This window comes from Podarcis bocagei, assembly GCF_964188305.1.
Source record: "Podarcis bocagei genome assembly, chromosome: 3".
NCBI lineage: Eukaryota > Metazoa > Chordata > Lepidosauria > Squamata > Lacertidae > Podarcis > Podarcis bocagei.
In genome coordinates this window covers 51,771,658-51,796,460 of record NC_138127.1, presented here as the reverse complement: position 1 = coordinate 51,796,460, position 24,803 = coordinate 51,771,658, and the positions used below count along the sequence as shown (strand labels likewise).

At 40.6% G+C, this 24,803-nt stretch overlaps 1 protein-coding gene and 1 long non-coding RNA gene across 8 annotated transcripts in view; one reads left to right on the top strand and one right to left on the bottom strand.

Annotated features, from left to right (window-relative positions):
* LOC308582830 overlaps positions 1–5,970 on the top strand; it is a 36,422-nt gene extending 30,452 nt beyond the window's left edge. The window contains exon 2 of the long non-coding RNA XR_014005896.1: positions 2,408–5,970. This is a non-coding gene — a long non-coding RNA (uncharacterized lncRNA). The remainder of the gene's footprint in view (positions 1–2,407) is intronic.
* Positions 933–24,803, bottom strand: part of SASH1 (SAM and SH3 domain containing 1) — a 533,200-nt gene continuing 509,329 nt past the window's right edge. For all 7 annotated transcript variants that reach the window (XM_081186274.1, XM_081186276.1, XM_081186277.1 and 4 more), the window contains exons 13-20: positions 21,462–21,597; positions 20,199–20,368; positions 18,263–18,472; positions 14,909–15,059; positions 12,816–12,929; positions 9,161–10,245; positions 7,777–7,908; positions 933–6,439 (exon numbers count right to left, since the gene is read on the bottom strand). In XM_081186274.1, coding sequence (XP_081042400.1) covers positions 6,179–6,439; positions 7,777–7,908; positions 9,161–10,245; positions 12,816–12,929; positions 14,909–15,059; positions 18,263–18,472; positions 20,199–20,368; positions 21,462–21,597 — 2,259 coding nt within the window. In that variant the 3' untranslated portion in view covers positions 933–6,178. The remainder of the gene's footprint in view (positions 6,440–7,776; positions 7,909–9,160; positions 10,246–12,815; positions 12,930–14,908; positions 15,060–18,262; positions 18,473–20,198; positions 20,369–21,461; positions 21,598–24,803) is intronic.

Sequence of the window (24,803 nt, the reverse complement as noted above, 5' to 3'; positions counted from 1 at the left end):
TATCACACACCAGTGAGTTTTAATCCTCAGTTTGGGAGTCACTGCAATAATATAGTCAGATGGCTGGGCCCAGGCAGCCTAGTGGAGGTAGTTGACTGTTAATTTGGCAGGGATGGGGAAAAGCAGTTTGAAGTGAATGTGAACTCTTACAATGATTCCAAGCCTGAACTATCAATGCAATCTGCATCTTTGATTGTCATCACCACCATCAAATAATAATTACGGTAATTTCTAAACAATTTACTCCAGCCCTTCTCTTTCTTTGCAAGACTCTTTTTCACATTTCTGGCATTATGGGCAAACATGCTTGCTGGGTCAAAAGTAATTTTTGTAGCTTTTAAATATTTATAAATGCCCAGAGGACTGTGGTCAATGGACAACCTAAACGGAAAAAAAGAAACTCAAGTAACATGTAAATCCATGAATGCCATTTAGGAGACATTTCTGTAATCTCCAAAGCCACAGAAGGAACATTGGAGATCAGGAAAGAACCAACAGCTGATATTCATGACTTCCCTGCTCATGTTCAGCCTCTGCAGATTCAGCAATGCTCTTCGCTAAACCCTGTTGTGCGGATAGGAAAACTCTGGCCCCCAAAACTCAATGAAGCCCTCCATTCCTCTTTACCTGTCCATGGAAATCTCCCAAGGCCACTCCTCTCGCTTGGAGCTGCTTTGCACCCTCCTATTCCTCTTTGTTGTCTGGACGGTGGACAGAGAGGAATGAGTGAGTAAATTAACATTTGTTGCTCCACCCACTTTTTCCTTCTGGAACTACCACTAGCGTGTTCCCTCAATGGTTTGTTAGGAGGGCATGTGATCCTTGGGTTGAAACAGCTTCCCTACCCTTTCCCAAGCAACTTTGCACCTTACCGATCCTAATTTAGCTTTTTTAATAAAAATTACTAACACTAACAAAGAAGATACATGAGCTTGAGAGAATTTATTTATTTTCCTATGAACAATAAGTCATAATTATAGAGAAGTTTTCATACACAGAAAATTCCTTTTGTTTCCTCTTTTTTTGCTAAATGTAACAGAGCACAGTAATATTTACAAATTCGTATGTTTTTTTCCCCCTCCTCATTTTCTCTCATTTTTTATTATACACCGCTTTTTCAGGTTGAAGCAAACTGCAAAGACTTATTGGTACTGGTATATTACAGCTACTTACATTATTTAAGAACAGCAAATGGAGAAAAATAAGTTATTTAAATATTGATTCATATACAGAAAGTGCAACATTTGTTAGTTGTTACATAACTTGTTTAAAGTTTTCATTTTCCAAAAAGAGGTCTTGAGTATGAGTAAAAGTTAGCTTGGAGTCAATGCGTTTAGACTAAAAATAATACAATACAGATGTACAGCCATGACTTGGTGAATTGACCTTTATTCCTGCACTTAGATCTGTGTGAAAAGGGTTAATAAGGATTTGTGCTCCAGATCTTATTTCCAGAGTTTCCACTTGCACCAAAGCCAGGTTTACAATTACAAGTCTTTAGACCATCAGGCCTTACCTTGCTAACGTTATGATTTGATGCCAACTAGAACAGTATGACATGGAGACTTAAGTGGCCCTGTATGTCTAGAGATGAATTGAATTGGCACATGCTTCTGGCTTTGTGTATTTTGACAGTCTCCAATCCAACATTTACTTGGAACCCTGCATTTAAGGAGATGGTGGTAAATACTGTAACATGCTATTGTTTACAGTGAGTTCACTGCTGTACATAATGTTTAAGCGGTACCTAACTTTTTAAGGCTTTTCCAGGATCAATATATATACTGTTGAAATGGTCAACTGCTAAATCAACAATAAACTAAAATAATCTGTAAGCAAAAGTCTAACTCAAGAATGAACAAATTGAAAAAATATTTAAAAGCAATGTATATATTTTAAAAATCAGGAAAATTTGCACTGGATTTGTAAACAGGCATAGAAGTTCTACCCCTTTGTCATTCAGTTTAAGCAATCATCATTGTTCCATTCCTAACGTAGCTTAGGGATATTAATGTATACAGTGCTTTCGATAAGAGTGAACACTGGTTTTCCCCTTTCCTTTCATTCAAGTTTGAACCAGTAAGGCAGCTTCTGTAGCCTAACAAATTTAGATTGCTTTTGTTGTTTAAAAGAACAATTATGTTGTTTAAAAGAACAATTGTTGTTGGCTTCTTTCCTTTGCTCAATTTGTTCTTTTAAAAAGCAATTGCCTTTTGAGGGTGTATCTAGAAAAGGAGAAAAAACTTAAGTTGAGGTGAGGGCAGCATTCTGTCAGGGGACAGAGGTCAGGGGTTGCATACGGGCCTATGGAGGGGTGACACCCCATTCACACTAACCCACCCACATTTTCCCATGCAACTAATACCTCTGTTCACACAATTCTCAGGGCTATGCTTTCCTTTCACAGGCTCCAGCAGGGAAAGTCTCCACCAGCAGCTTGCTGTTGAGGGTGCAGAGGAACTGCGGAGGAGATGGAAACCTGATGCAGGCCACATCTCACATACGTGCCCCCAATTCAGAAGGATAAATATTGCAAGGTACTCATTCTTTAAATATTTGTTTTAAAACACAACCTAACACCTAAATGAAAATCCTGTTGGTCATACCACATGTATTTGTAACCATATGACCCAAATTCAGCGTAGCACATGTGCTCTGATGTACTTTGTGCATTGCTTCATTAACTTCAATTCCAGTAACACATTTGTAAATGTAAATGAATGTCCATGATCTACTTTCTCCATTTAATAAATGGAACACTGTTTCCAAGTGTGGCAGCTGTGTGCACATCAGAATACATTGAACAGATTTGGTGGAAGCGGTACATTTTGGGGGTCCCAAGGTCCTTGATGCGGGTGGCACTGTGGTCTAAACCACAGAGCCTAGGGCTTGCCAATCAGAAGGTCGGCGGTTTGAATCCCTGCGATGGGGTGAGCTCCCGTTGTTCAGTCCCAGCTCCTGCCCACCTAGCAGTTTGAAGGCACATCAAGTGCAAGTAGATAAATAGGTACCGCTCTGGCGGGAAGGTAAACGGCGTTTCTGTGCACTGCTCCGGTTCACCAGAAGCAGCTTAGTCATGCTGGCCACATGACCCGGAAGCTGTCTGTGGACAAACGCCGGCTCCCTCGGCCTATAGAGCGAGATGAGCGCCACAACCCCAGAGTCGTCCGCGACTGGACCTAATGGTCAGGGGTACCCTTACCTTTAAGGTCCTTGACAGTCAGAAGTCAAAGGGGCCACTTGCTATGTTATGTTTTTTACTGTGTGAAAATATTATTGTAAAGCACACCCCTACCAAAAATGGTTGTCTGGGAATTAGCATGGCACATGACAGTCTTGGAGACAGACAATACATGGTGCCACCAAGGAATCTTTCTACTTTGTCCACATGAATCAACTGACATGTAATGTGAGAAATGACTTATTTTAATGACTGCTTAATGTGCACAATTACTTGCCACTACAGACAGTTGCAGGTGCAAGGCACTTTTCTGGAGATAACATATTCTTCCTCCTCACTATTACTGTCTCCCCAAATTATGCTAAATCCTCTTTATATGAAGCAATCCTCACTTCCCATGCACCATGTGATCTATTTTGCCCATATTTATATCTGTGCTGGTAGAAATGGTCATATTAGTCTATTGCAAAAGCAGTCCTATTGCTTCAAAATGTATTATGTTTGTTTTAACATCCACAGGTTTAGTCTGTAAATCTACTTAAATGGAAAGTGGACCTGAAAGCAATGTGTCATTGTCTGTGTATGGATACTGGAAGTATTTATGGTACTTTTAAACTACATTATCCATATTAACATGATTGCAGGGAGGACAGCTGTATCCATATTACATAGCCCAGCATACTAAGCTTAAATACTGGACATGATTCAGTTAAATTGAAGCACCCTGAAGTCCCTTTTCATTGCTTGAATGCTCTAGTTTCAAAGAGCTAACTTCAACTGGCTTGTGCTCATCATGTGGAAGCTAACCTATGCTGGTATCTTTCAGACCCATGGGATTAGGCCCAAAGTGAAAACCTTTTCAGAAAATTAAACTTTCTGTGCACTTCAACACTTTTGGAAGCTTGTTCCATGTGCTTTAATGGATGCACTTTTAAACAAGTTTATTTAGGATTAAAGCCTTAACAACTGCTTTTGTCAATTTGTTAAAGGGTTTACTTACTAACCTCCCTCAGCCCCGGCCCCACATTCAACTGTCTCACATTCTCTACAGCCATCCTGTTAAAGCGTCTCTCTTCCTTATGTCTCATCAAAGGAAAGAAAATCCAGAGCAGCTTTGGACACCTCAGTTTAAATTACTTTATAACGTTTTGCTTTTAGCTTTAAAAAAATACTGCAGAAGGTTAAAAAGCACATCAAGTCAAAAACACTTTTGGGGAAGGCTGTGTGCCTTTGTGACCCAACTTTCCTCTTAAGGTTGAATGTGCTTTAAGAAGTTGTATAAACTACTTTCTTTTCATAGGCAGGACAAAGCAAGTGAGTTAGAGAGGTGACGACACTTGTGTAAAATTACAAAGCAGCTTTGAACCAGATCTGAGTTTCCAATTCCATGCTGAGCTCATTACATCTTCCAGTTTACTCGCTGTTATTTATCCTGAAAAGCCTCTACAATTTTAGCTTGTTAATGGACACTAAAGAATAATCTAGATACATTAGCACTCAAGCTGAGCTTATTTGGTATACAAAATGTCTGGCCATGTACAAAAATAAACTTCATCTATATTCACAGAAGGGAGTAAGAGATTCTACACTGCATTGTTTAATAGTTTTAGAAAACAAGAACATGGTGAAGAAAGAACAAGCTGTTTCAGCATCCCAGGTGAACCTAAGTAGAGCCATGCTGGATCAGACTAAAGGCTCATCTAGTTTAGCAGCCTGATCTCACAGTGCCAACCAGATGGCTTTTACTCTAATTGTCATTTTAACACCCAATAAAAGAGGTATTATATTGACTTTTTGCAAGAATGACAGCTTAAAGTTTGTTTTCCCCATCAATACAATGGAATGTGATTCTTGTTCTGGTACTGTGTCAGACACACAATTTTCTTATCAGTTAATTTACTTCCCTGGATAACCTTTTGTTTTTCAGAGACCAATGTTTTCCATTGATATGGTCAGGATACCAAGTCAAAGCTGCAGCATTTCAACTGACAATATAATACAGTACACCAAATTGCAAGTAACATGAAAAACCTTTTTTTATAATTATATATGTACATACACAAGGCAAAATATCTTTTAGCCTTTTAGTAATACCAGCATACGAACTGCCATAAACAAGTTGTTAGCCTGAGAACCAAAATCTGACTTCAAAAAGAAAACTTTACAAAACAGATGTTACAATCTAGAATAACAGCTATAAGACACAAACCTGTCAGGTGCCAAATAATAGTGACAACAACGAAATGCCTCTGAAAAACGAATGCTGTAAGTGAACTGCTCAAAAGCATTTTAAGGCAAATAAAAAGCTGAGTGCTAAAGAAGCAGTTATAAAAATGACTTTAATTCTATACAAATAAGGAATTTTCTGAGTTGGTCTTGGAAATTGCACTGGCATAAAAGGAGAGCCACAATAAAACTAAATCCATTGAGGATCTTTGGCCTACCTAGAGGCTCAGAAACCTGAAAAAAACCCACCAAACACAGGAAGGAGTTTTATTTATTTATGTAAAACGAATTGGTGGAATGAAAAGGATAAACATAAGCTACTATGAAGAGATGTAATGTTTAAGATTTTTACTTGTAAAAACACCCCCTGTGGTGTTTATGTTTCCTTAGGACTGTAGACCCATGATTTATCAATGAGCTGCACTTTAACAAATGAGCAGCCCCAAAGTACAGAGACCTAACTCTACTCCTCCGAGTTCCTGGGGCTTAAAAGTTGATGTAAAGTTCCCTTTTTTGTAATGGACATGTATATTCTGAAATGGGTCGAAGCCAGCCTCAGTCTTTAAGAAAGTAACATAACTGTGCCTTTTCTTTAAGGGGTAATCGGCAAGCACCATTTCCCTCTCAAAACAACTTCTTATATTCTCCAACGTCTTCCCAAAGACCTCCATTGCCTGATACCAAAGAGCTTTCTGGAGAAATTAAAGATGAAATTGACATGGTAGGAAACTCTGGCTTTTCCAACTGGCAGATGCTATGTTTCAGAGTGTGTTATATTGTCTCTGGGTTGAGGGTACTGAGTAGTCTTGCTGCTGCCAAAAGCTTGCTTATGTGCCTCTCCTCTGTGATGCCAGCCTCATGAAGTGAGGTTTTTGACAGAGAAGGCACTTTGCTTAGGTCATCAATTCCTGCAGCCATGAAGGAGCTTGAGTACATCGGAAGGCCAATAGAAACCAGCCAGTCGACTATGGAAGTGATATGGCCGGGGGACACAGGTTTTCGACAGATTTCAGTGAGGCCTCCACTTGGAATCTGTAGCAAGAGAAAACACAATATAACCAGCTGGTTGACTTTTTCTTTTTTTAAAAAAAACGTTAACATGGGGCTTACTTCCAAGAGGTATCTGTAATGCTATATTGTGAAGCAGATATCTGGTCCTTTAGCTTAGCAGTACCATTTACTAGATACTATTTTGCTTAGTCACCTCAAAATTGGGGCTGTGCAATGTCAGCTTTTCAACATTGCGATGTATCACCAGCCAAACACTGCGATCTGATGATATACCACAATGGTGAAACGGAGGGAGGAACAAGCTGCATTGGAGTTGGGCTGAAATTGCAACCAAGGGAGATGAGGTGGTTTCACTCAGTGCCTCATGGGGCTAATGCAGTTTGTTCCTCCCACTGGGTGTGGAGGGAACAAGCTACTGAGGTGAGCGGGGGGGGGGGGGGCTCCCTCAAAGGCACATGGCTGCCTTCGCCCAAGCAGGCGTGCTGCATCTTTACTCCCAGGGTGACTGACCACCCAGGAGGAAAGACGCAGCCTGTCCGCCCTCCCCCAGCAAAGGCAGCGATAGCCAAGTGCATGGAGCCTGTCAGGCTCTGTTTGTAGGGCTGCCTCTGCTACCTCTTTCTCCCGAAGAGGTGGCCCACCCATGTGGGGCTGAGGCAGAGGTGAGTGGCTTCTTTAGACTGCTCCGCTGAGGAGTGTGCAGCTGCGAAGCAATTGATCAAGCCTCCTCCTGCAGGCTGGGGGCTTCATTAAACTGCTCCACTGAGGACGGACGGCTGCGTCCCCTCAGCAGAGTGGTCTAAATATACCACCTGCTAGAGCTATGAGGGCCAGAGCGGCTGCTATTTCATCTGCGATATACCGCCAGGTGAAGTAGCCATTACACTCTGGCCATCGTATCTGTCCTGGGCGATGTATTGATACATCACCCAGGCCTAATCAAAACACACATTTCCTTTCCTCCCCACCCCCCAATTTCTTTTCTGCTGCTACCTCAGTATTGATTTCCTCACTCAAAATCATGCAAGTTCACAAATCCAGCTTCATTGGCAGCAGCAGCAACTATAACGTACACTGTTTAACTTGAATGTTCCTCTGGGTTTCCATATTTCATGGCTGTCACTTGTGGTGTTAACTCATGCAATGTCTCATCAGCAATAGAAACAGCATCAAAAATTCTTTGCATATGAAAAATTAAGAAGCCAAGGCTAGAATCTTATTTGTTTTTCTTTTAAAATGTAGATCATTCACAAATAGTTTCCCCAACTTGCAATCAGACATGCTAAAGCCCCAGAACTCCATGTTGTTTAGCTTTCATTTCCCATTCCTTGGAACTTGATCACTGAATGTAGACTTACCGCCATGCGGTGTTGCTTCCTCAGCTGCTTCACCCGAATCTGGTCCAGGTTTGTAGCAACATCCTTTACAGCATGCTCCAAGTCTTCAGAGTACCTTTGTACCAAAAGTTCAGGAATCCCACAGCGGCCATGCTGCAGCCAGAGATGAGTGATAAAGGCAGGGGGGGTTCAAGTTAATCAACGTGTCTCTTCACATAATAATAACAAAATGGTTGGCCCCTTTGCATTAAGAAACTACAATAGGTTTAAGTGTGTTCTTTCTTCAGTTTCACAGAAAATTACCTTTACGAAATTTGTTCATTTACTTCAATAATTTGTAGAGAGGAGGTTGTGAGTCTTAAATCTCAAATATATATTCCTTATAAAGGTTTATTAAAATTATTGGGAAAGTATAACTCGATATGCTACTTTGTTTGAGAACTATGGCTGATAACTCAGAAAAAGTGCTCTCTGAAGTCAACCACTTTAAAAGACCTGTTGAGTTCTACATTATTAGGTCTAAGTTTAATACAACTGAAATATCCTTAACTTTTGCTTGGCTGTGCCCAAGTCAAATAATGGACAAATGAACATTTCAGGCCTTGTTGCCACATGGCAGAGGCTGCTTTTTATATTCTACTAACATTAATACTGACATTATTCAGTAATTTATTATATAATGTTACAGAGCTCAGAGCTCTAAGAGCCAATGTGCATATGACCACCATAGGGGAGACTACTTCAAATACTGAATTGTTTTACATGCAGTGGCTCACCACATGGATGAAACAAGCACCTAAAATGAAAAGCGAATCGTTGAATGCCAAATCTGCATGGTATACACATGGAGCCATTTAAGATTGCTTCACACTGTGTCTGAAATGTATGAAAAGTTTTAAGAATGTTTAGTCTAATATATCTTTCATTTTGGGATGCGGGTGGCGCTGTGGGTTAAACCACAGAGCCTAGGACCTGCCGGTCAGAAGGACGGCAGTTTGAATCCCTGCAATGGGGTGAGCTCCCATTGCTCAGTCCCTGCTCCTGCCAACCTAGCAGTTCAAAAGCACGTCAAAGTGCAAGTAGATAAACAGGTACCGCTCCAGCGGGAAGGTAAACAGCGTTTCCATGTGTTGCTCTGGTTCGCCAGAAGCGGCTTAGTCATGCTGGCCACATGACCTGGAAGCTGTACACCGGCTCCCTCGGCCAATAAAGCGAGATGAGCGCCGCAACCCCGGAGTCGGTCACGACTGAACCTAATGGTCAGGGGTCCCTTTACCTTTACTATCTTTCATTTTAATTGCCAGTTTAAGGCCATTTTTAAGGAACAGCTCCAACACTCAAGTGGGGAAGGAAAACAACGCAAATAGGAACAGATTAAACATTTCTCAGCCTCCTCACACTGTACCTTGTCAGAATATGGGTCTTCTGTAAGATCAATATCTTCAGATTGCAGCTTGTTTTCTATCAACATTTCCAGATCCAGTCCTCTATTAGAAGAGATTTTTCTCACTGACAAAGGATCAAGTTTTAGCACATGTTGCTGGACAGTAGCAGTCTCTGGAAGATCTGAAAACCAAGGAGGTCGTACACCTGAAGGACTACTGGGCTCCTGCCCAGGAGATGATCTACACACAGTCAGTACATTGGAATCGGAGGAGCCAGGCTGGAGGCTCTTTTTCGCTGGCAAGGATGGCACATCTGGACAAGAAAGGGCTGAGGGGAGGTGACAGTGTCCATTAGAAAGGCGTTCTCTGCTTTTTTTGGCAGGGACTGGTGGTGGCTGTGAAGATGTTTTTGGCTGTGCTCTTGTCTCACCCGTGCCCTTCTGATCAGCTTCCTTGGGGAAGGGAGAATGATTGGCCCTTCCAAGATCATGCGTGGTCTTTTTGAAGTTTTCAAAAGTAGTCCAAGTTACACCACGTGAAAGTGAAGATGAATGAACTCCACAATTCTGAGGCAGAAAGAGTGGGAATGTTCCACTGGAAGGAATGGTTGCAGAGAAGTGCAGTTCCTTTGCTTTCCCCTTAAGAGAATCAACACCTGCTTTGCTCTGCTCAGCCATCAACTGTTCTGCCATTTGCATACCTCCAGAGCTAGTTGGCATGTTTGTTAAATCCAGTGCGCCTTGAGGGAAAACATCCAGCTTCTTTGCAGAGTCGGGGCCAGCTTCTCCATGAAGGTCACCAAGAGAATGAGATCTTGGCCACATGTGAACCTTCTGAGCGCCTTCTAGAGTCTCACAGCTCCGACAGATACCAACTGGTAAACTTCTGCGGTTCTTCTTGAGGACGGTGACTGCTGGGGGCTTGAGGCAGCTTTTCAGAACATGATTTGTACAAGTGAACTGTGTCTTCTCTCCTTGCTGGGGGACATCTATTGATTTAGTTAAGGGCAGGGTTGGATAATTTGCCCGTGGATTTCTGTGGAAATCTTTAAAACTGTATTCAGAAGCCAACTTTGAGGGTAAGAGACAAGGCTTTCGAGTTTTAGCTGAAACGAAAAGAGGAAAAATATTCATGACTTGTGGAAGTAATGTGCAAAAGAAAGGTTTAAATATATCATTTCTACTGGATTTTGCTGTACAAATAAAATAGAACTTCATGAGAAAAACATATAAAAACTAAACCAAACCAAGACTAGCATGGGATGTTTACACTGTCCTGTAATCCTTTGTTAAGACAACTTGTTATGATGACTGTTTAAAATATGTATGTCATTGATTTTCTATAAACCAAACAATAGTGGTATGCTGTCTTGTCATTTGCTTAAACTAAATGCAATGTCACACTGTATTATAACTTATTTATAACACCAACATGTGTCACTGGTCAAGGAAGCAGCACTGATAACATAAGTAATAAACATAAACCATGTTGTCTCAAACTTGACCTCTAACCACTCTACTGTGCTGAGTTAGCCTCATTATAAGGTCTCTTAGCCCAAAAGTAAAATATGGGCTACAAACCTGCTTTTTATTTGCACAGTATTTTCTTGTGTCATAATTTATTTCATTTCATCTTCATTTATTCATGTGACTTCAGTTCAGAAAATAGGTTTTTTTGGATCATCTGAAGTCTGTCTACATGAATCCTATAATGCGGGAACCTTGTGGAGCCCAAGAACCCTAGAGGTAAGAATACACTACCCTACAAAGTTGAAGTTCTTCTTTTAAAGGAATGGATGTTTCATTCAATGCATGTACAATTTAGAGCTTTATCTTCAAAATGCTAAACTTTGGCACTGAATAATACACAGTTGACTGCTTTGAATCTGCATAGAATTCACATTCAGTGCAGAACACAATGTCTCTTCAGAAGTCTCAAAGCACAGGCAGAAAGAAAGAAAAACTTTAATCTAAAATAGAACACTGCATCTCCCTTGTTTTTTTCTTGCTATACAGAATAATCAGAAAGCTTTAGAAGCTGGTGGTGGTGATGAAGAAAGTGGATGATATTTCCTAACAATAAATGGCTGTTTTCAAAGTTTCCAAAGGTTTCCAAAATAGTTTTCAATCTAGGCTCCCAACACCTTTCTCATTGAAAAAGCCTGCGCTCATTACAAAATTTTTGCATTAAAGAGCAGAGAATGGGAGAAGCATTCATACTTGTATGAGGGCAAAATCAACTGGGTTATTCCTTTCTGGTGTTACATGTCCATATCTGCAATATTGCGTGGCAGCCTCATGGAACCCCACATAAGTTGGCCTCTTGAGTAAGGCACCACTCAGAAAGGGGGCTTACTTAAGTATGCTGTTGCATGTGAGACCTGCTTACAAGGAAGTGTCTAATATGGATTTTACAAGAAGGCTATGGCAAAGGACATGTCACAGTTGAGGGAAAATCAACTTTTAATATCAGAAAGATGTCCAGGATTTTGTTAGGGTTCCTCCAGATTTAAAACAAACCCTAGTATTCATGGCATGTGAGTTCACCAATGTCTGCTCATTGCTTGAGGAGTACAGCAGTCCATAGAAAAGAGTCAGAGACTCCACAGCAGCCCCCCCCCATATTACTTCGCACTGCTTCAGAAGCAGTGCTTATCATGGCAAGCAATTCAGCTGCAAAGATCCAATATATCCATCACCATTGTTTCTGTGCACCATGCCTGCGCTCCTTACATAACATCCACAGGAGTCAGAAAACTCTTCATCCTGAACTTATAGCAGAAGTGACATGAAAAGATTGTGAAAATTGGTCAATATCTGGTAACATGGATTGGGAAGAAATGAAAAAATAAACAACTTGGGAACCAGGATGCTAGGAGAGCAAGGAGGACTGCTATCCTTCTGCAAAGAAGTAACTCTATATAAATCTTTATTACAGAGGCTGGGAATATTTTTGTGTAACGTGTCTCTTCTAGCTGCTACTCTCCACTGGAGAGAAGCTTATATGGGTCCCAATGTCAGCTTTCTTCTGAGAGCTCATGGCAGCTTCAAGTAGAGGGGGATTTAATCTGAACTGCGGCATTGAGGGAGAATAGTAAAGGCCTGGCCCCAATCCCAGTTTGAGGACCCCCCAACGCTCTTTAATGTTAATGCAATTAACATCTAGCCTTAAGACAGGTATATGAGCAAAGGCAGGCAATCAATACAAAAATAGAATCTTTGATAATAAACGTTCTTCAGTCCCTGTAAGTGTGTGAGCTAGTTCCTCATTCACAGCACTCACTTGTTATTCTTTTGTATCACAGAAGTAAATGTCCTCCAGCAAATAAAATGAGTGTGGCATCACACTGATCTGGAGGCAGTGCTCTTTATTCTCTCTCTTGACATGAAAAAGCAGTAATATGAAAGATAATGCTGAAAAACACTGCTGGGAGGGAAGCACATATTGCTCACTGCCTTGAAACTGTGCCTCGACTAACAATGTAAGATTCACTAAATAAGTATGTAGGGATGGGAAAACTAGGCCACACACAAGTCCGCCGTTAAATTATAGAGAGCAAAAGCAGAGACAAAGAGTTTGCATGATTGCTTTTCTCAGCCACAAGAGTGCCCTGTGGCCCCTTAAAATCTAACAAATTTGGCATGCTTTTTGATATGGATATAGATCAATTGTTACCATTCTCCAGGTTTTCACTGCTTTCATAGCAGCCTGAATCCCGGGGAGAACATCCACTTAAGCCCTGACCATCCATGAGGAGTTTCTCCTGAGAACCTGACTGGTCACTGTTACCTGGAGTAGAGAAAGGAAAGAGAGGAAGTAAGAAGGCATAACTTACACAAAGAACAGTGCTAATAACCTCACTTCTGTCTTACCAAAATACCCAGCAGCATACTAAAAAGACATCTTTTAGTAAGAGCCATGAGTTGTTTTCAGCAGCAGATAATGCAGGAGTACTGCTGCCCTGAGAGGACATAGTGGAAGAAGGGAGTAGGGGTGAAAGTCGATTACTGGGGAAAGTTGCAGCAACTTGATGTGCTAGGCAGCGGATCACATGGCCGTAATGGACCTAACCTGCACCTGCAGATATGACTAAAACAGTTGTGCGTGTTTGGCAGAAATGACTGGCAGAATCCAAGACCAGGGAGAAGAGTCGGTGAAAGAAGACTGGAAGAAATTCAAAGACTACTTACAGAAACATTGTAAAATTAATGAATGTTAGAAGGATGTTGGATATAAACTAAGTGGTTTCCAGCTGTAATGCTTTAAGAGATAGGGAAAAAAGGGTTTCACAAATGGGTAAAAGTTTAATGGTAAGGATTTGCTGAACTAACAAATCGAACTGGAATACAAAGAAGGGAGGTATGAGGAGGTCCGAGGAAATAAGTGTATGGAAGTTATGTTATTGAAAATTAATGTGTGTTTTTAACTGTTTTTTACTTTGTATGTTTATTTTTCTTTTTTTGTTATATCTTAAAAACTTTTAATAAATAACTTTAAAAAATAAAATAAAACAGTTGTGTGTGTTTTATTATGTTTTCAGTATTCTTTTTTCAAATTTAAATCAAAATAATATCCAGGATTCACAAGCAACCCTTGAACTGTATTCCATATAGTTTTTTGGGCTTTACACCCTGACACAGCATATCCAGAAAACAAAGGGCGGGGGAGAGAGAAATGTGCTGCTTCTGCTGAAGTTGTAGAGGTAAGGGTGGGTGGAGTATGCTTTGGAAACTGTTGGGAAGAGCCAAGATATCTTTTTGAGTTGGAGGATAATTTCGGAGCTTCACTATAGGTGATCTTTACAAGCCTCCCACAGCTTATACCCAAGCCTAAGTTTGAAGAACTTTGTAAGCATATCTAGTTATGAGTAGTTTCACCTGTGTTTATATGGAAATTCATCTGACCTCAATGGCACTTATTCCCTAGTAAACATAATGGTCCTTCCATATTGTCAAGTACCTCCATACAACCTTGACTTTTTCTTACAAAAAGCTGTTATTTACATGATCTCCCAAGCTCATTTCTTATTTTGTCTTGAACTGGTATCAGGCTTCCTCTTGTGTAGTGTTCTCCAACTTGGTGCCCTGCAGATGTTTCAGACTGCATCTCCATCTCCATCACCCTCATCCACCCAGTCCAACACCTCTGGAAGATACCAGGTTGGAGAATCCTGCTGTGGTGCATTGGCTGCTGCTAGAAAAGGTTAAAAAGTAGCAGTAATTTGCAAAACCCTTCTAATGAAATTTGCAGTTTCTGATATTTCCATTGAAATCCAGATTTCTAGATGACTTAATGCACATTTTCATTATAAACTATGTAAATTATAGCTAGCAAAGTTTGAAGGGAAATAATGAGTCATTACTAATATGAAATTACTATACAAATGAAGTCACTATCATAGATGTCTTGCCCTGTAATTCAGAGTTGGAAGACGGGATGGATCCTGAAAAAAGCATGTAGTAACTGGGCTGGTGGCAGCTGGGTTATGGCATGGAAGGCTGAGGCAGAAGGAAGAATTGCTTCTCCTTGTCTTGAGAAGGAGGGTCCTTCCTTTCCCCTGCTACAGCCAAACTCATTCAAGCAAGGAGAGCCTTTTCAAAGGGTGGGTGCTGATGGGGAAAGAGGAGGTGGGACATGAACTTCTACAAGCCATGTTGTGTATACTTTTCTTTGGATCCAATCCACTGGAATTACTACAGTTACAGTTTCCCAACCCCCAAGTGGTTACAAATCCTTAGCTGTGCATTAGAGAAGAAATTCAAACTCACTATCATATTCCTGTAGCAGTTCAACTGCTGTCAGGAGAACAGCTCTGTGCTGTGGGTCCCGTATGTTGAGCTCATCCAAGTCTTCTTCCTCTAGGAGCTTGAAAGTGTCCAGGTCTTCATAGCCATTGAATAAAAAGGTGGGCATGTGCTCCTGTGGCAAAGAAAGAGAACAGTTGTGGCACATAAGAAGGAAACAGCAGTGCAGAACTACTCAAAACAAGATGCCACTTTCCATGCCATCCATACATTTTCTACCTTTCTGATCAGTGATTACAGGTGGTTATTTATACTGATTGCAGGTGACATAAAGAATCTCTCAAGTAACTCCATACCCACTAGATGAAATAAAGATTGTAGTATTACAGGTAGACTTCAGACAGTACAAAGTTCTACTGGCAACTGGCTCTGTATGTTATGGGCAGCCAGTGTAGAGCCTGCTGTTGCATATGTGTCTGCAGAGGTCTTTCTTGGTGGCCACAGGGTCCTGTCCCTGCTGCTGAAATTAAACTTGAAAAGAAGTCTTCTTGAGCAGGGGTGATTTTGGGTGTGGGTGTGTTCCGGCTGGGGAGGATGTGCCTACAACAGTTTTTCTGGTTTGTAAATGTGCTCAGGGGCCTCAAAAGTCTGGCAACCCCTGAATTACTGTATTTTTTGTCCCATAGGATGCTCCGTCCCATAGGACGCACCTATGACTGTACATTACCAGGTCAAGTTCAAAGTTCTTAACTTTTGGTCTGTTATGTCATTTAATATAACCTTCTCATTTCTACTATTAATGTACAGACACATAGTGGTAAAGAGAGTAAGTGAGCCTTGCAAACACCAAGCAGGTAGTGGTACAGAAAGGATGGTTCAAAAACTATTTGTTCTTTTATTCAGTCCCTTTTTAAGTTTAAGCTAGCTTTGAAACAGTAGGTGATCACAGCTGCTGTGGTTGTCAATGATGCTCCAAAAAGACTCATCCTCCAAAAAGACAATTAAGTAACAAATGGATCTTGGAAATTTACTAGCACCACATTAAAAAAATCACGATAATTGCAGGATAATTTCCCCTTTCCAGCCCAGCATCAGTTCAACAAAACAGGAAAAGGAAACTATTTTTAAAATATAGGAACAAGCCTTTTCAATCTATTTAAAAGTAATAAGAATCATAAGATTTAACTGCAAAATATAATACCTTGGGAAGAAAGCAGATTTCTCCACCCACCCTCATGCCATCATATATGCATGTTAGCTGAGAAAAGTAATGATTTTAAGCTTGCAGATGCCTCAGAGGGGTCTGAGGGTTTGTTTTTTAAAAAAGACAAGAAAGGGTAGCATTATATTAAAAATGCAGTCATGTTCAAATATAATCCACGTTAAACTTTCAGAAAGTAAGAAAAAAACCTTTGCAATCCTTTCTTTCCTGCTTCAAGCTTTAGCTTGTGACTCAATAAATTATGTAACAAGCAAGAAATGGAGGAGATGCTGTTGTATAACAAGAGTAGTGATTACACATCCCACTTTGGATTTCAGGGAGTGACGCCTTCTGGGGATGGTTGTGGGAAGCAGGGGTAGGGAAGGGCAAGCTTGAACATTTTCAACTTGAGGTTGTTTTCAGTTAGAAGACACAGTTGTGGCTCCAGAGTAACAGGGTAAATTTCAGTGTACATATATTCATATGGCCATTGCTTATTGCTCAGGCACAGAATCTTCATTGCTGAGGACAGGTGCTCTAATTATAAGTATTGTGCTCGACAGGAGCTCAACTGTTAGGAGGTGCTCCGTTCAAATAGCTTGATTAGCCACACAGTATGCAAAAGGCTTTTGGGGAGTAAGGTAACAGGGTCCTCAAATGAGTTCACCGTTTGTTCCATCATGATTGATTGCATTCCCAACAAGTGTTGGGTTGCTGTTGCCTTGGCTCCCAATTCCAGACCCTGGAATTCATCTTAGAGGAGTCCTCCTACCTATTCTCTCCTTGAATGTTTGATTTTTTCGAGCCTTTAAAAAGCAGTTAAGATTTCAAGACCTTCTGAACTCTCCCTACTGTAACTCTTTGGTCGATCTTTGTTTTGCCCAACGCTTTATCCTTATCTATGGCCAGAATTTCAGTCATAACCAGACCAATCTTGGTTTTGTCCAAAGCTGGACTTCCGGTGTAGCCTGCCTGATTTGAGAGCAAGTCCTAAGTAGAAAGCCTTTTTAGCTGGATAGGCCAAGTTTTTACTGGCTGCTGTTGTTTTTATGGACCCTTAGTGGCTTTAAATAATGAAGAGAAAGGTTTACCAGCCCAGTTAAACAGGTACAGTTTGTATCAATAAAGGGATAAAGTCATCATCACAGTATCATAACATGATCCTGTACATGGCAGCTATGAAAACAAAACAGTATTATTTTTACTCGTGATATAAAAACTCAACAGTTTAGGATATATTCACACAGAAAAGAAATTATGGGATCAGAGAATGTCTACAGAATCTATTAGCCCTCTAACAAGGTTCCTGCTGTTGAATTCAGAATCCCATCTTCTTAAATCGGCTTGCTAAAAAAAGAAAAGAAAAAAGCCACTTCCCTTTAACAGCAGAGTAGGAAGAATAAACAGCAGGCAGAATGTCTTATTTCCAGCCTGCCTGATTGAGCATCAAGCAGTACAAAATAAAAATCTACTTAATAAATGAAATGCAAATGCTTTTGGCTGGTGTGGTAGGGTGGTTTTGCTGTCAGGAGGCAGCTCAACAGCTGTGCTCTACTATATTAGCTGCTTCTGTTTGGTAATGCTGCTTTTGCTAAACATCACCTTGTAGGACTACTGAACAAATTAATTAAATAAAACAGTTATACAGCAGACAATTTTCCTCTATATGCCAGCTGCTTCCTCTTCTGGAGAGCTAATTGTACTTCACCTGAAATAACCAGAGAGAAAAATGGGAAGAGGACTTAGCCTTCAAAACTGATGATGTCTCTTGCGCTGGCGCAATCAGTTTACTCCCCACTGCCTGCCCAGCTTCATCGGCTAAAGAACACACTATATGTTTACATCTAAAATTACAAATTTATGCAAAGGAGATGCAAACCATAAATATACAAGTGCAGTAAATCTCAAGAAGCTTGGGGTTTCAACTTGCTCTCACTTTCAACTATGAATGCCTTATAATCTGAGAATCGACCAAATCTTTAAACAAGGGAATTCCACAATGCCACATAGATCTTGCAAATGAAATCACATCTTGATTCCTTACACACTATTTTAAATGCTGGGATACAGAAGTGCATACGGTTTTAAGGCTGCGAATTTAGTCCAATTTATTGTATAGATATGGAGTCGAAGTGCTTGTAGAAGAGTAAAGCAAGTATAAGACAATTACAGCCCACCTTTAAGTTGATGCGATCTAGGAGATCCTCAACAGATTTAGGCTGAGGTGGTCTGCCTTTCCGTCGCCTTCTTGTAGGCCTTTTAGGCTTCTCTTCCTCTTCATGTAACACATCCACATAGATGAACTTGAAGGTACCCACTTTGTTGTTCAAGAGGCCCATCCAGGTTCCCATAGGTGGTTTGCTGATTATATCAATTATATCGCCCTTCTGTATATGAGAGAAGCAGAATACATCTACCTGAAGGCTCCATAGCAACTTGCAAATTACTAAATCAATGTTTACTGTATCATAAAGGAATGCATATTTTATTGCTTGCAGACTTAAACAGAAAAAGGGGTAGAATCTTTATCAACAGAAGCATCTAGCTTACCAGGTTTCTTTTTTAAAATGACAATCCAGAACTCATTTCCCAACTCTGTAATACAGGTAACTTGCTTCATATGTGAGGGTTTGGTTCTGGGGGGTCCATGCATATATGCAAAAACCCATAAAGCCAGGAACTCCCAGAACTGGGCCCCCTGCAAGGTGGAATTCTGCTTACCCAAACTTTTGGAAGGCTGTGCAAGGGATCTGGCAGCATCTCAGAGCCCTCCCACCTCCTTGCTCAAGCCCAATAAGCATTTGTCCAGCTTTGGAAAGGTGGAAGGGCTCTGGCAGGGTCCCTCCCAAAGCCCAAGAAGCACTTGCCTGGCTCTGGGAAGGAAGCAGGAAGTGGTCTAGGAACCTGCCAGAACCCTCACACCTCCTTCTCAAAGCCTGGCACCTTTGCACAAGGGCTCTGGGATGCTGCCAGAGCCTTCGCACTGCCTTCCCTAAGCTGGGTAAGCCTACAATCACAGCTTGGTGCAGGTGGGTGGAAAATAATAATAATAATAATAATAATAATAATAATAATAATAATAATAATTATTATTATTATTATTATTATTATTATTATTATTATTATTATTTATACCCTGGGCGGCTCCCAATCAGTGTTAAAAACAGTGGGTTTTCCTCTGCTCTTTTATTTTCCCCCACCCGTGCAAAGCTGTGATTGTGTAAGTTAAATAAATGTAAGATGCGAGTTACCAGTATTCTAAACTAAGTATTTAAAACAAAAACTTTTTTCTTGTCCCATCCTTTTAAAAAGGGTTCACCTATGCAAAAGCTTTTGAAAACTACATGCACAACTTTTCTTGATTACAATGTTCTTCTAATTGCCTGATGCAAGGGATAAATATATGAAAATCTTTTGGCTAATTTGTCAAATCCACAAGTAGAGCAGAAATGAATTCATAGCATACATTTCCAGTTCTGTGATAATTAACTTATTTTCAGCTCGCTGCTCATCTTTCTGCCTCTCTAGTGGGCCTCTCTAGTAAGTTTTCTTTTTTAAAAAAATACACAGCATATTTATTTATTATTTACATTTCTACTATTTCTGAGGCAGAGACATGGCTTACAATTATCCACACACAATAAAAAACACCTATAAGAACAAACATAAAATAAAATGAATACAAAGGTTGCAGTTTGGCTCCACAGCCATTTATACAGCAGCAGAACACAGCTATTATGTTGTCTATGGGAAAAGGAAAAGGATGATATTCACCATATTCCTAAAAATGGAACTGACAACTTAGCCGCCTGCAACAAATTCCCAGAGGGTCACCTACTACCATAGAGAGGACAAAAGACCACTTGCTGGGGTACTACAGCAGATCTGAAGTCAATGCAGGCACTTCAGTCTGTTCCCAGAAACTCACAGAAAACCAGTGCAGTTCTTTGGATACAAGGGCTATATGTTCTCTCCATCTGGTGACAGCAATATTACTGCGGTGTATGTGATTCCGACAAGAGGGCAAGCCCAAGGTATTAATAATTCCAGCTTGTAAAAGACACCTATGAACACTCCCTGGATTCAAATATAGATCTATTCCAGAAAGAGTACCTTGAGTTTCAGGGAATCTGTATCATAAGGACTGGGGGTAAAATCAGTGTGAACCCTGGCCCGGCCACAAAATGGTCCTCTGTATGGTAGTTCTTCATCATCACCATCTTCAGACTTGACACTCTCTCTGTTGCTGGCTGAGGAGTCCGTTGTGCTTACGGTTTGTCCACCTGTTTGTGATTTAAAAAAAAGAGAAGAGTTTACTCCCCAAAACCCAACTATAAAATACACTGAAAAACATGATAAAAGAACTCATCTGGCAGCAAACAGCAGGTTCTGAGCCTCTCTTGGATGTTTAGGGCACTTTTAAAAACATTTACCAGCTCCCTAGGGATCCATCTGCTGATGCTGCTTGCCACAGCACTTTCTTGGAATAGCTTGGCACAGAATCCTACAACACATGCTGAAACACTGGAGGCCACACAGTCCCTGTCCACTGTTTAATCTAGAACCCCATGCTTCAGCTGAGTGCTCAATAGTGCTGGGCTGATTTCAACTGAAAGGATTCCCCCCCCCCCCAAAACAAAGATATATAAAGAAAGGAAGAAAGTCTTTCCTAAAGACTTGCCCAAACATTAACTTTTTGCTGCAAAGTCTAGTATTTTTTTTACTCCTCATTAAGTGAGAATACCTCACTTTTCATGAAAGAATGTTGGAAAGCATTGATTTTTATGTACTACCAAGCACTGCTCGGTGGGAAAACTAACCATTCATTTGAGCCATGCACTGGATAATCACAGGCTCAATTCTCACCACCTCAAGCAAAACAATTTCTTTGAGTCTGACAAGTCTGTAGGTGAAAATACCCCAGGAATATTGGTGCACATGCTGTCTGTCTGCCCAAGATAAGAGCTGAAGTACTGCTGTTCTAAGAACCAACTACCTTGCCCGCCAGCATTTGTGATTTCAACTACGCTTCAGAATTAGTTTTCTCTATGTGCTGCTGTAAAAAAGAGAACTCTTGAGTTTCATCCAAAAAGATACAGTGGGATTGATTCAGACATAGCTAGCACTAGGCTTCTTGCTTCCTTATCTTATCTTCATAAAACACTTCTGGGGTTTCTTACAGCTTCCCATTTTGGGGAACTTGTTTAATAAACCATGAAGGAAGGGAAGAGTGTGGACATGCAAAGGGGTGTGTGTGTGTATGAGGATGGCGTATGCAGGCATAATGCTAGCCTTTCATCTAATAAACAATAATTCATTCAATCATGAATGTTAAATCTAAGCTGGGTTGTAACAAGCATTCTATTTACTACTTACTCATTGAGCTCTGACCACTTAGAGAGCTCCTTAAACTTTCTACAGAACCACCAGCTTTCAGTTTGGGTTTATCCAGAGAATCAGCATCTGGCTGTAGTGACTGAGGAGATTCTGGCATTACATCCAGGCTGGAGTCCTGAAAGAAAATCACCACACAACTTATTGACAACTTGTGCTGGCTTGTGTAGTTGATCAATTGGTACCATATGGGTTACAATCTATTACAATATGCATGAAGATTAAAGTAGCCTTCTGCAGGCCCCCAACTGAGGTAGCAAACCTAGGAAGTGTAATAGGATAAAGTTCTTCTTTCCCAACACATTCTAGCCTAAAAAGCTACAGCAGATGTGAAAAATACCTGCATCTTGCAAATGAGAAAAGAACCCGATCAAGGCAGGAAAACAATGTCAAGGTTAAAAACTAAGCTTAGTCTCCCCTGCAATCCCAAACTGTAGAAAACCACTTATCCCCTTTACAGTCCAATTCTAATCATGTTCACTCAGACAGAACCTTTCCTTGAGTACGCCCTCATTTGCACTTGAGAAACCACTGCTCTGTGACTATATGGTACATGGAAACTGAGGGGTGGTTCACCAGGGTCCCAGACAAAGGTTGCATATCATCTGGCTTTATGTCATCTGCAAACTATTGAACCCAGGACCTTGAACTTGGAAACCACATGCTCTGCAACCAAGCTATCCAACCACCATTCTCTGTTGCTCTTGCCTTTGGCAAATGTTAGGTTGCGAACACAAAGTAAAATTGTGTGTTCAAGGCTTTTTCTGTAAAAAGAAGTTGTAGAGATTTGCTTTTTTATTGTTTTAAAAACATATATTGTTTGATCTCATTGATCCATCTTATAGTTGATTTTTCTTTGGTGGTGGGGGGAGGCTACCATAAAAAACAAGAAGATGACTGGTAAAATTTTCTCTTCCTTATTCGTTGAAATATCAGTAAAATGATTTGTTTTGTAATTTACTCTTCTTTTAACTGTATTTGTTGTGCAAACCAATCCTATAAATGTTTACTTGAAAGTAAGATCACACTGTGTTCAGTCGGGCTTGTTGCCTTACACCCAAGCAAGTGCATAGGATTGCTGTCTCAAACATACAAAAACATGAATACAGCCCCCTCACATTTGCAAAAGGGGGGAAACTACAATTTAAAATAGTATCCTAGACACAGTTAGTGCAAATACTAATTTGACGAGAACATTGCATTTCAATATTTACTTGTGATTTTGCTGTTTCATTAGGTATTCTGCAGTTGTGTTGTTTTCCTAAGCCTTAGAATCAAAATTTCCATGTGAAGTTTGCTGAACATAGTAGAAATTAAATGGCAGGTGAAACAATAGAAATGTTACCATTTGGAATGAATAACTAACACATTCTTTTTGTTTGTATGACATGAATTAAGCCTGACGATGCAACTTATGCATGAAAATTGTAAACAAAGCAAAAACCTGTAACTTGAAATGTAATGGACATGTTTTCTTCATTCATCATTCAAGTAACAAGACAGATTCAAGAAGATCTCATCCATACTGATATTTTGGCAACTTACTTGCTAAAACAATCATTTCTGGGAGCTAACTGCAGTCAGAGTAGTGTTCGTTTATGTTTGTGAGTGGATGTGGGTGTGTGCACGCATGCTGGTGTCAAGAAGGCATTTTGTTTGATAAATGACAATGTAAGAAAATAACATGGTACAATGTTCAAGAGACTATCTGCAGCAACAAATTAAAAGAAACCTGCTGATATACAAGAATTGCTGACTTATTCCACAGACATGCAATCACAAACCATCTGAATGAAGCCTGTTATTTGCATGCTGCAGAGTCATCAGGAAACTTTCCACAAATCAAGCAAATCTCCAGAGAGAATTGAAGAACTGAAGCCACAGACAGCTAATAAGAAAGTGCCTCCCATTTTTTCTAATGTATGCTAGTCTTGGAATACTTTTCCTGCTGTGAACTGCCGAAATGGGCATGCAGTTCTCAGAAAATTAGAATTAGAAATCAGAACCTTACTAAATTATGGGCACATCAGTTCCTATCACTGGACCTAGGAATTGAAAGCAAATATTGTGGTGGCAGTGCAAGGTGGTCGCATGCCTTGCCTTGTGTCAGCTCAGTCACTGCCAATTGCCTATTAATGGACCATACTGTATTTGCAGGATTGGGGTGTGTTTCACTTTGTAAAAATGAGGTCTTGCTTGCTGCCTGTACTGGAAAATCTTGTATACCTAACAACTATCACTTCATAATCTTAAATGCTCATATTTCTGGGCTGAACAGTGGGGTCTGACAGGATCTCATTTATCAACATGCCTGATTGTACAATACAGCAGGTACGACAAATTCTCTTTGGCTGACTTTGAAAGATCATGTTGTTGTTGTTGCTTAGTTGTTTAGTCGTGTCCGACTCTTCGTGACCCCATGGACCAGAGCACGCCAGGCACTCCTGTCTTCCACTGCCTCCCACAGTTTGGTCAAACTCATGCTGATAGCTTTGAGAACACTGTCCAACCATCTCGTCCTCTGTTGTCCCCTTCTCCTTGTGCCCTCCATCTTTCCCAACATCAGGGTCTTTTCCAGGGAGTCTTCTCTTCTCATGAGGTGGCCAAAGTATTGGAGCCTCAGCTTCACGATCTGTCCTTCCAGTGAGCACTCAGGGCTGATTTCCTTAAGAATGGATAGGTTTGATCTTCTTGCAGTCCATGGGACTTCTTGCAGTCCATGGGTCTCCTCCAGCACCATAATTCAAAAGCCTCAATTCTTCGGCAATCAGCCTTCTTTATGATCTCCTCTTAATTATGAGATCTGTTTCTCCTGCATCCACATGCAGCCATGTTACTTTTGACTTCATGTGAGTGGGGAAACAGGCTAGGAAGCCTCAGGCAACCACTGATTCCCATTACATCTGAACCAGGAAACAATGGTTCATAGCTTCAATACAAGCCAGGTTTAAAGTTGGCTTAATATCCTGGCTTGTTTGGAAACCAGTAACTATTGTTTCCTGGTTCAGATGCAGCAGAAATGCTATACTGCTTGACTCATCACCTGCAGAGCTGTCAATTTGCTTTTAACACACTAAGGGAGTCAGTCCCAGTCCTATGAAATTCAATAGGGCTGACTCTCATGTAAGTGGGGCCAGGGGTTAGGAATGCAGCCTAAAATAAGTAATGACATGCTCTTTACTTCTGCTTTTTGTAGACTTGCATCTGCAATGCTTCAATGCGCAATGATCCAGATCAAGAAAAGATGGATCTGTATTATCCAACGATGACTTCAAAATATTTGGCTGTGTTAAGGCAGAATTCAATTTTAGAAACGACAGGGGC